At 50.0% G+C, this 12,171-nt stretch overlaps 1 protein-coding gene across 1 annotated transcript in view; it reads right to left on the minus strand.

Moving 5' to 3' along the window:
* LOC142311141 (V-type proton ATPase 116 kDa subunit a 3-like) overlaps positions 1-12,171 on the minus strand; it is a 51,474-nt gene that overhangs the window by 12,371 nt on the left and 26,932 nt on the right. The window contains exons 11-15 of the mRNA XM_075349291.1: positions 2,685-2,824; positions 2,445-2,602; positions 2,276-2,366; positions 1,755-1,873; positions 93-306 (exon numbers count right to left, since the gene is read on the minus strand). Of these exons, the coding sequence (XP_075205406.1) occupies positions 93-306; positions 1,755-1,873; positions 2,276-2,366; positions 2,445-2,602; positions 2,685-2,824 (722 nt within the window). The remainder of the gene's footprint in view (positions 1-92; positions 307-1,754; positions 1,874-2,275; positions 2,367-2,444; positions 2,603-2,684; positions 2,825-12,171) is intronic.

The raw sequence follows: 12,171 nt of genomic DNA on the forward strand, positions 1-12,171 counted from the left end.
AATGCTCTGGTTTCACTATATTGAAAATTACTACATGACCACTCATCATAACAATGGAAGGCATGCCCATGTCGTTGTGCAGGTAAACTTACTTGTCCAGGGTAGAGATTTATGTTATTTTCATTTGTGGTAAACAGGAACATGTCAATGAAGTGAATGAGAAGACTCGGTGCAGTCTGCGCAAATCTTACATCAAATGCAAACCATTTGTAGAAAATCATGAATACTAAATATCCAAACAGGCACAGGAGGAACAGAAGCTCAGGAATGGAAATCACCAAAATGCGATACCTCTGTTTAAAGTGTCTGCAAGAGATCAAATACACGATTGAGGATCTATAAAAAGGAGGTTTGTACACATGTGAGGATCACGGACAGCAAAAATCAAAAACTTTAATTTCACAAAACATACTGAACAGCCCTTAACTAGTTTAGGACAGAGATATGTCCCCTATTACTGGGGCTGGCATATTATCCCTAGTTACAGAGGAACTACCTATGCAAAATATATATATTTATTTCACACCGCAACATAGAGGATTTACTCATGGCAATATCAGGTAGCATAGAGATCACAGTTTCTTTATAAATCCAGCAGTTTATTTACATAATCCAAGCATAGCTTGTACACTGGCAACACAAATGAGGCTTCCTTTGGCAACCAAAACAATAAACGGTTGACTGACCATCTTAAGTGTGCCTCTCCCACACACGTTTCACTGACCCCAGTCAGGTTTCGTCCACGGCTACCAGTCTGTTACTCCGAGAGGTTTCTGTCCCTCTTTACAGAGTCCAGCAGCCTCTTGTCCACCCTCAGAGGCTGCTCCTCAGACACCTGAACTTTTAATCTGCACAAAGTCCCCTGGCTCCTGCCAGTGTACTCTTCTCTCAGAGGCTTCTCAGCCTCCCAGTCTCTGGCAGTCTAGAGCAACTCTCACCTAGGCTGCTCTAGACACATTCTGCCATGTGCCAAACACTGACTCCATTACATGGCATGTGGGCTCTCCTCTGACACCCCCAGGGGCAGTGTATATAGGTGGCCTGACCCAGTGAACATAATACAAAGCTGTGGCACTACAAGTACCACAACGGAGCTTCAGGCTTACACCAGTTTGGTGGTACATACTGCCTGTTAATATCACTGGTCGCCTTCTTACAATATACTGTATATGTATATATATTATTTTTTTTTTAGAGAAGGCATAGATGGCAATAAACTGTCACTGCCTTCTACAAGGGGAGCTTGGCTTGTGTCAGACAGACAGATCCCTACTCTCACATGATGGTGTGCAGGTGCTCCAGTAAGCAGCAACATTTTAGAAGTTTATGGGCAGTCCGGATGTAGTTAAAGAATTATCAGTTTATGTTCCATAATCAGTCCTAATTATGTATGTAATGGTGTGTTCGGGTCTTAAAATTAATTATAGTCGTCGTCCCCAATTTACAGCACTGCTCTGGTCACATGGCTGACATTCCTGGCTTAGAAACAGGAGAGTCTCTGTAGTGTAACAGTGCGTGTAACAGACTGACTGCAGACTTGTCATTTTAGACTGGACAATCCCTTCAAAGTATACATGTAGCTTGCCTGTGCTTAATGATACAGATTCGAGGGTCCCAGTGACCTCAAGAGGAAACTGCAAGTGAACCATTGATCATTCATGGATTGGATGATCCAAGGTTGTGTAGTACAGATACCGACATACCAGACATTTGCACAGTGACTGGTTTAGATTTAAAAAGATAATAAAACTTACATGTAGTTGAAGATGCTTAGACAAACGCCAAAGGACATGTGGCAAACCCCCAAAATGACAGACATTTTCATTTTAAAGGAGTTTAGGAATGTGAGGCGATTTGCAGCCAGACTCCAGATCTGAAATGAAGGGGAAAAAACACTAAAATTAAGAACCTCTTTGTATTAAAATTAAAGTAAAATTTGTATATTGCGTCATTATCGCTAATGCCAAAATATTTTAGTGTATCCCGCAAAAAAGGTTTTTTTTTTTCTTATACTATAATAATAATATAATATATAATAAACCAATATGTTGACTAAAGATTTAATAAGCAGATCTAGCAGCAGTTGTCACAAAGTCAGGAAGAAAAAGGGATTGTAGCTAGCTCAGTTTGTTAAATCATTGAAGTTCATTTTTAAGGATGTTTTAAATGGCATCAGTTTTAGAAGGATCCAGGATTATTTATTTATTTATTTTTTCACCGAGAAAAGCCAAAAAGTAGCTGTGATGGAAAAGGGGGTTAAGAAAGAGGTTCTTACCGGATCAATGCCAAAAGGGTATACTGCGGTGAAGACATTGGTAATGTTGGGATCTAGCGGAGCAGGAATGGATGTAGACAAGAAATTATCTCTAGGATTCAGAGAAATATAGTATTAAATAAGCAGCACAGACACTTACAAATGCACACAAATTACACGACCTACTTACGTCCAGTTCTTCTCCTTTGCCATTGCGTCAACACTCCAGCCTGAAGGGAAAATCACAGTAGCTCGGCTGAAGCATTCATTGTAAATAAATCCGGTGTATATAGATAACAGTCCCATCAAGAGGACTAAGTAACGACCACCAAAGCACATGGAAAAGATCTGCAAAGATAAGTTCATGCCAAATTAGAGGTCTCCTTTAAAAAAAAAAACTTTGACCACCAAAAACGCTGATGCTTCCTACCTCATTGTCTGAGTTTTTAAGCTTCGGGTCGTTCTCACCAAGAACCAACCAGAGGGCAAATAGGGCCATGAGGAGTCCATGGCCTACATCTCCAAACATCACAGCAAATAGGAATGGGAATGTTATAATGGTGTAGAGAGCTGAAAGAAGATCAGAAGCTTTCATTAAAATTAGGGGTTTTTGTTTTTTTTGAGTGATTGTCAAGTGGAAATTAGAGACCATTCTGCGACTAGATTTCCAAGATCTATAGGACAACTACCATTTAAACATTAATCCAGTGAACGTTGTTGCCACAATGTTCTTCACCAGGCACATTACCAGCATAACCACTGTTAACATATGCTCCAAAAGGTTGTTTTTTTCTTCACTGTATAGCACATGAAGAAGGGAATTTTGTTTACTTACCGTAAATTCATTTTCTTCTAGCTCCTATTGGGAGACCCAGACAATTGGGTGTATAGGTTATGCCTCCGGAGGTCACACAAAATATTACACTTAAAAGTGTAAACCCCTCCCCTCTGCCTATACACCCCCCCGTGCATCACGGGCTCCTCAGTTTTGGTGCAAAAGCAGGAAGGAGGAAACTTATAAATTGGTCTAAGGTAAACTCAATCCGAAGGATGTTCGGAGAATTAAACCATGAACCAAAGAACAATTCAACATGAACAACATGTGTACACAAAAGAACAACAGCCCGAAGGGAACAGGGGCGGGTGCTGGGTCTCCCAATAGGAGCTAGAAGAAAAGGAATTTACGGTAAGTAAACAAAATTCCCTTCTTTGTCGCTCCATTGGGAGACCCAGACAATTGGGACGTCCAAAAGCAGTCCCTGGGTGGGTAAAAGAATACCCCGGTAATAGAGCCGAAAGACGGCCCCTTCCTACAGGTGGGCAACCGCCGCCTGAAGGACTCGCCTACCTAAGCTGGCATCTGCCGAAGCGTAGGTATGCACCTGATAGTGTTTCGTGAAAGTGTGCAGACTCGACCAGGTAGCCGCCTGACACACCTGCTGAGCCGTAGCCTGGTGCCGCAATGCCCAGGACGCACCCACGGCTCTGGTAGAATGGGCTTTCAGTCCAGAAGGAACCGGAAGGCCAGAAGAACAGTAGGCTTCAAGAATTGGTTCCTTGATCCACCGAGCCAAGGTTGACTTGGAAGCCTGCGACCCTTTACGCTGGCCAGCGACAAGGACAAAGAGCGCATCCGAGCGGCGCCGTACGAGAAATGTAGAGCCGGAGTGCTCTCACAAGATCTAACAAGTGCAAATCCTTTTCACATTGGTGAACTGGATGAGGACAAAAAGAAGGTAAGGAGATATCCTGATTGAGATGAAAAGGGGATACCACCTTAGGGAGAAATTCCGGAACCGGACGCAGAACCACCTTGTCCTGGTGAAACACCAGGAAGGGGGCTTTGCATGACAGTGCAGCTAGCTCAGACACTCTGCGAAGTGATGTGACTGCCACTAGGAAGACCACCTTCTGTGAGAGGCGGGAAAAAGAAATATCTCTCATTGGCTCGAAAGGTGGTTTCTGAAGAACCGTTAGCACCCTGTTCAGATCCCAGGGTTCTAGCGGGCGCTTGTAAGGGGGGACTATGTGGCAAACCCCCTGCAGGAACGTGCGTACTTGCGGAAGCCTTGCTAGACGCTTTTGAAAAAATACAGAGAGCGCCGAGACTTGTCCCTTAAGAGAGCCGAGAGACAGCCCCTTTTCCATTCCGGATTGCAGGAAGGACAGAAAAGTGGGCAAGGCAAATGGCCAGGGAATAAAACCCTGATCAGAGCACCAGGATAAGAAGATCCTCCACGTCCTGTGGTAGATCTTGGCTGACGTTGGTTTCCTGGCCTGTCTCATAGTGGCAATGACCTCTTGAGATAACCCTGAAGACGTTAGGATCCAGGACTCAATGGCCACACAGTCAGGTTGAGGGCCGCAGAATTCAGATGGAAAAATGGCCCTTGAGACAGCAAGTCTGGTCGGTCTGGTAGTGCCCACGGTTGACCCACCGTGAGATGCAACAGATCCGGGTACCACGACCTCCTCGGCCAGTCTGGGGCGACGAGGATGGCGCGGCGGCAGTCGGACCTGATCTTGCGTAACACTCTGGGCAGCAGTGCCAGAGGAGGAAATACATAAGGCAGTCGAAACTGCGACAAATCCTGAACTAAGGCGTCTGCCGCCAGAGCTCTGTGATCTTGAGACCGTGCCATGAATGCCGGGACCTTGTTGTTGTGCCGGGACGCCATTAGGTCGACGTCCGGCTTCCCCCAGCGGCAACAGATCTCTTGAAACACGTCCGGGAGAAGAGACCATTCCCCTGCGTCCATGCCCTGGCGACTGAGAAAGTCCGCTTCCCAGTTTTCCACGCCCGGGATGTGAACTGCGGAGATGGTGGAGGCTGTGGCTTCCACCCACAGCAGAATCTGCCGAACTTCCTGGAAGGCTTGCCGACTGCGTGTGCCGCCTTGGTGGTTGATGTATGCCACCGCCGTGGCGTTGTCCGACTGAATTCGGATCTGCCTGCCTTCCAGCCACGGCTGGAACGCCTTTAGGGCTAGATACACTGCCCTTATCTCCAGAACATTGATCTGAAGGGAGGACTCTGGCTGAGTCCAGGTACCCTGAGCCCTGTGGTGGAGGAAGACCGCTCCCCACCCTGACAGACTCGCGTCCGTCGTGACCACAGCCCAGGATGGGGGCAGGAAGGATTTCCCCTGCGACAAAGAAGTGGGAAGAAGCCACCACTGAAGGGAGGCCTTGGCTGCCCGAGAAAGGGAGACGTTCCTGTCGAGGGACGTCAATTTCCTGTCCCATTTGCGGAGAATGTCCCATTGAAGAGGACGCAGATGAAACTGTGCAAATGGAACTGCCTCCATTGCTGCCACCATCTTCCCTAGGAAGTGCATGAGGCGTCTCAAGGGGTGCGACTGGGCTCGGAGGAGAGATTGCACCCCTGTCTGTAGTGATCGCTGTTTGTCCAGCGGAAGTTTCACTATCGCTGGGAGAGTATGAAACTCCATCCCGAGATATGTCAGCGATTGTGTCGGTGTCAGTTTTGACTTTGGGAAATTGATGATCCACCCGAACCTCTGGAGAGTCTCCAGAGCAATGTTCAGGCTGTGTTGGCATGCCACCCGAGAGGGGGCCTTGACAAGAAGATCGTCCAAGTAAGGGATCACTGAGTGTCCCTGAGAGTGTAGGACTGCTACCACTGTTGCCATGACCTTGGTGAAGACCCGTGGGGCTGTTGCCAGGCCGAAAGGCAGTGCCACGAACTGAAGGTGTTCGTCCCCGATGGCGAAACGCAGGAAGCGCTGATGCTCTGGTGCAATCGTCACGTAGAGATAAGCATCCCTGATGTCGATTGAGGCTAGGAAGTCTCCTTGGGACATCGAGGCGATGACGGAGCGGAGAGATTCCATCCGGAATCGCCTGGTTTTCACGTGTCTGTTGAGCAGTTTGAGGTCCAGAACGGGACGGAAAGATCCGTCCTTTTTTGGTACGACAAACAAGTTGGAGTAAAAACCGTGACCCCATTGCTGAAGGGGAACAGGGATAACCACTCCTTCTGCCTTCAGAGTGTTCACCGCCTGAAGAGCATCGGCTCGCTCGGGGGGCGGAGATGTTCTGAAGAAACGAATCGGAGGACGAGAATTGAACTCTATCCTGTAACCGTGAGACAGAATGTCTCTCACCCATCGGTCTTGGACATGTGGGCACCAGGCGTCGCAAAAGCGGGAGAGCCTGCCACCGACCGAGGATGCGGTTTGGGGAGTCCGCAAGTCATGAGGAGGCCGCTTTGGGAGCGGTTCCTCCGGCGGTCTTTTTAGGACGTGCCTTAGACCGCCATGAATCAGAGTTCCTCTGACCCTTTTGAGGCCTGTTGGACGAGGAGAATTGAGACCTGCCTGAGGGCCGAAAGGACCGAAACCTCGATTGTACCATCCGTTGTTGAGGTCTGTTAGGTTTGGACTGAGGTAAGGACGAGTCCTTGGCCTTGGATTGTTTAATGATTTCATCCAATTGCTCGCCAAACAGGCGGTCGCCAGAAAACGGCAAACCGGTTAGAAACTTTTTGGAAGCAGAGTCTGCCTTCCATTCACGTAGCCACATGGCCCTGCGGACTGCCACTGAATTGGCGGATGCTACCGCTGTACGGCTCGCAGAGTCCAGGACAGCATTCATGGCGTAGGACGCAAACGCCGACGCCTGAGAGGTTAATGACACAACCTGCGGAGTAGCGGCTCGTGTGGCCGCATTAATCTCAGACTGACAGGCTGAGATAGCTTGGAGTGCCCATACGGCTGCAAATGCCGGAGCAAAGGACGCGCCGATAGCCTCATAGATGGATTTCATCAGGAGCTCTGCCTGTCAGTGGCATCCTTGAGTGATGCACCATCTGCCACTGCAACTATGGATCTGGCCGCCAGTCTAGAGACTGGAGGATCCACCTTGGGACACTGAGCCCAACCCTTGACTACGTCAGGGGGGAAGGGATAACGTGTGTCATGAAGGCGCTTAGTAAAGCGCTTATCCGGAAAAGCTCGGTGTTTCTGGACTACATCTTTGAAGTCGGAGTGATCAAGAAACGCACTCCGTGTACGTTTGGGAAACCTAAAATGAAATTTCTCCTGCTGAGAAGCTGACTCCTCAATCGGAAGGGCTGGAGGAGAAAGATCTAACACCTGATTGATGGACGCTATAAGGTCGTTTACTATGGCGTCCCCGTCCGGCGTATCAATGTTGAGCACGGCGTCAGGATCAGAGCCCTGATCTGCCACATCCGCTTCATCTTCCAGAGAGTCCTCATGCTGAGACCCTGAACAGTGAGATGAAGTCGAGGGAATCTCCCAGCGAGCCCGCTTAGTCGGTCTGGGACTGCGGTCCGTGTCGGAGTCCTCCCCGTGGGACCTATGAGTCGACCCAGGAGCACTTTGATGCTCCGACCGAGGGGGGCATGGGGGCAATGAATCAACAGTGCCCGGGGCCTGTGTTACAGGTCTGGACTGCAAAGCTTCTAGTATCTTAGCAGACCATCTATCCATAGACTCAGAAAGTTTGTCAGCAAATACTGCAAACTCTGTCCCTGTCACCTGGACAGTGGGGGCCGGAGGTTCCACCTGGGCCGGGGGTCCCACCAGTGGCTGAGACTCCGGCTGAGTGAATGTCACAGGGGCCGAGCATTGCACACAATGAGGGTAGGTGGAACCTGCAGGAAGCATTGCCGCACATGAGGTACAGGTTGCAAAGTAAGCCTGTGCTTTGGTACCCTTGCTTTTTGCGGACGACATGCTGTTTCTCCTCTTAAAGCAATCAGTGAGGGTATATAGCCAAACGCTAATAGTGCGGCCGTACAGAGTAAATGTATACAATATAAGCATATAAATATACACTTCGGCACCCAGGGGGACCAGCACCTAGTAACAGGTGCGGCTTACCAACCGCTCTCAGCGGTTGTGTGACCACCAGATTCCCTGCCTGGGCCTCCCAGAGCTGTGGGGCTCGGAGTTGTCTCCCCTCTGAAGTTCTCCAGCGTCTGAAGTGCTGATAGCAATGGCTGTCGGCGTTCAGAGAGGAGGAGGGAGCCGTGGGCGTGCCTGTAAAGAAGGGAATTTTGTTTACTTACCGTAAATTCCTTTTCTTCTAGCTCCAATTGGGAGACCCAGACAGTGGGTGTATAGCTACTGCCTCTGGAGGCCGCACAAAGAACTACACTTAAAAGTGTAAGGCCCCTCCCCTTCTGGCTATACACCCTCCCGTAGGAGTACGGATTCCTCAGTTTTAGTACCAAAGCAAGAAGGAGGAAAGCCAATAACAGTTTCAAAAACAAATTCAATCCGATAACAAGATCGGAGAACTTAAGAAACAACATGAACAACATGTGCACCCGAAAAACGAAACCCTAAGAACAAATAGGGCGGGTGCTGGGTCTCCCAATTGGAGCTAGAAGAAAAGGAATTTACGGTAAGTAAACAAAATTCCCTTCTTTTTCGCTCCTAATTGGGAGACCCAGACAGTGGGACGTCCAAAAGCAGTCCCTGGGTGGGTAAAAAGATACCACATGAACGGGCTGTCAGACAGCCTCTTCCTACAGGTGGGCCACCGCCGCCTGAAGGACCTGTCTACCTAGGCTGGCATCTGCCGAAGCGTAGGTATGCACTTGATAGTGTTTGGTAAACGTGTGCAGACTCGACCAGGTAGCCGCCTGGCACACTTGCTGAGCCGTAGCCTGATGCCGCAATGCCCAGGACGCACCCACGGCTCTGGTAGAATGGGCCTTCAGTCCAGATGGAATCGGAAGCCCAGCAGAACGGTATGTGTGAAGAATTGGTTCCTTGATCCACCGCGCCAGGGTGGATTTGGAAGCTTGCGATCCCTTATGCTGACCAGCGACTAGGACAAAGAGCGCATCAGAACGGCGTAGAGACGCCGTGCGAGAAATGTAAATCCTGAGTGCTCTCACCAGGTCCAACAGATGTAAACCCTTTTCAAATTGGTGAACTGGATGCGGACACAAAGATGGCAAAGTGATATCCTGATTGAGATGAAAGGAAGAAACCACCTTGGGAGAAAACTCTGGAATTGGACGCAGTACTACCTTGTCTTGGTGAAACACCAGGAAGGGAGATTTGCAAGATAACGCCGCTAGCTCGGACACTCTTCGAAGAGACGTGACCGCCACAAGAAAAACTACCTTTTGTGAAAGCCGAGAAAGGGAAACCTCTTTCAAAGGCTCGAAAGGCGGCTTCTGGAGAGCAATGAGAACCTTGTTCAGATCCCAGGGTTCCAATGGCCGTCTGTAAGGAGGAACGATATGACAAACTCCTTGGAGAAACGTGCGTACTTTAGAAAGCCGTGCCAAGCGCTTCTGAAAGAATACGGATAGCGCGGAGACTTGACCCTTAAGCGAGCTAAGCGACAAACCTTTTTCCAACCCAGACTGCAGGAAGGAAAGAAAAATTGGCAATGCAAATGGCCAGGGAGAAAACCCTTGAGCCAAGCACCACGCTAAGAATATCTTCCACGTCCTGTGATAGATCTTAGCTGAGGATGGTTTTCTAGCCTGTCTCATTGTGGCAACAACTTCATGAGATAAACCTGAGGCCGCTAGGATCCAGGACTCAATGGCCACACAGTCAGGTTCAGGGCCGCAGAATTCAGATGGAAAAACGGCCCTTGAGACAGCAAATCTGGACGGTCTGGTAGTGTCCACGGTTGGCCTACCGTGAGATGCCACAGATCCGGGTACCACGACCTTCTTGGCCAATCTGGAGCGACGAGTATGGCTCGATGGCAGTCGGACCTGATTTTCCGGAGAACTCTGGGTAACAATGCTAGAGGTGGGAACACATAGGGGAGTCGGAATTGCGACCAATCCTGAACCAAGGCGTCTGCCGCCAGTGCTCGGTGATCGTGAGACCGTGCCATGAAACTGGGACCTTGTTGTTGTGCCGTGACGCCATCAGATCGACGTCCAGGGTCCCCCAGCGGCAACAGATCTGCTGAAACACGTCCGGGTGAAGGGACCATTCTCCTGCGTCCATGCCCTGGCGACTGAGAAAGTCTGCTTCCAAGTTTTCCACGCCTGGGATGTGAACTGCGGATATGGTGGACGCTCTGCTTTCCACCCACGTCAAAATCCGCTGGACTTCTTGAAAAGCTTGGCGACTGCGTGTTCCCCCTTGGTGGTTGATGTACGCCACCGCCGTGGAATTGTCCGACTGAATCCGAATCTGCTTGCCTTCCAGCCATTGCTGGAAGGCTCGCAGGGCAAGATAGATTGCTCTGATTTCCAGAACATTGATCTGCAGGGTGGACTCTTCCTGAGTCCACGTCCCCTGAGCCCTGTGGTGGAGAAACACCGCTCCCCACCCTGATAGGCTCGCATCCGTCGTGACCACTGCCCAGGACGGGGGAAGGAACGACTTTCCCTGTGACAATGAGGTGGGGAGAAGCCACCAACGCAGAGAGTCCTTGGCAGTCTGAGAGAGGGAGACAGTCCTGTCGAGGGACGTCGATTTCCCATCCCATTGGCGTAGAATGTCCCATTGTAGAGGGCGCAGATGAAACTGCGCGAACGGGACTGCCTCCATTGCTGCTACCATCTTTCCTAGGAAATGCATGAGGCGCCTCAGTGAGTGCGACTGGCTCTGAAGGAGAGATTGCACTCCAGTCCGTAGCGAGCACTGCTTGTCCAGTGGAAGCTTCACTATCGCTGAGAGAGTATGAAACTCCATGCCAAGATAAGTCAGAGATTGGGTCGGGGTTAGATGAGACTTTGGAAAGTTGATAATCCACCCGAAACTCTGGAGAGTGTCTAGTGCCACCTTCAGACTGTGCTGGCATGCCTCTTGAGAGGGTGCCTTTATAAGCAGGTCGTCTAGATACGGGATGACCGAGTGACCCTGCGAGTGCAGAACAGCTACTACTGCTGCCATGACTTTGGTGAAGACCCGGGGGGCTGTTGCCAGACCGAAAGGTAACGCTACGAACTGCAGGTGTTCGTCGTGTATGACGAAGCGTAGGAAACGCTGATGCTCTGGTGCAATCGGCACGTGGAGATACGCATCTTTGATATCTATTGATGCTAGAAAATCTCCTTGAGACATTGAGGCTATGACGGAGCGTAGGGATTCCATCCGGAACCTCCTGACTTTTACGTGTCTGTTGAGCAACTTTAGATCCAGGACGGGTCGATACGATCCGTCCTTTTTTGGGACCACAAACAGATTGGAGTAAAAACCGTGACCTTGTTCCTGAAGAGGGACGGAGGTCACCACTCCTTCCGCCTTTAGAGCGGCCACCGCCTGCAACCGAGCATCGGCTCGGTCTGGTGGTGGAGAAGTTCTGAAGAAACGAGTTGGCGGACGAGAACTGAACTCTATCCTGTACCCGTGAGACAGAATATCCCTCACCCAACGGTCTTTGACGCGTGACAGCCAAATGTCGCCAAAGTGGGAAAGCCTCCCACCGACCGCGGGTGTGGGAATCGGAGACTGCAAGTCAGGAGGACGCCGTCTTGGCAACGGTTCCTCCGGCTGTCCTTTTTGGGCGTGACTGAGACCTCCAAGAATCTGAGCGTCTCTGGTCTTTTTGAGTCTTTTTTGACGAGGCGAATTGGGACCTGCCCGGTCCTCGAAAGGACCGATAACCAGACTGACCCTTCCTCTGTTGGGGTTTGTTTTGTCTGTGTTGCGGTAAGGATGAGTCCTTACCCTTGGAGTGTTTGATGATTTCATCCAAACGCTCTCCAAACAATCGGTCACGAGAAAAAGGCAAATTGGTTAAGCACTTCTTGGAATGAGAATCTGCTTTCCAATGTCTCAACCACAGGGCCCTACGCAAAACAACGGAGTTGGCTGACGCCACTGCCGTGCGGCTTGTAGCGTCAAGAACAGCATTAATCGCGTACGACGCGAATGCCGCCATTTGCGAGGTCAATGGTGCTACCTGCGGGGCAAATGCACGTGTGACTGAGTCGACTT

The sequence above is a fragment of the Anomaloglossus baeobatrachus genome, chromosome 5, assembly GCF_048569485.1.
Source record: "Anomaloglossus baeobatrachus isolate aAnoBae1 chromosome 5, aAnoBae1.hap1, whole genome shotgun sequence".
NCBI lineage: Eukaryota > Metazoa > Chordata > Amphibia > Anura > Aromobatidae > Anomaloglossus > Anomaloglossus baeobatrachus.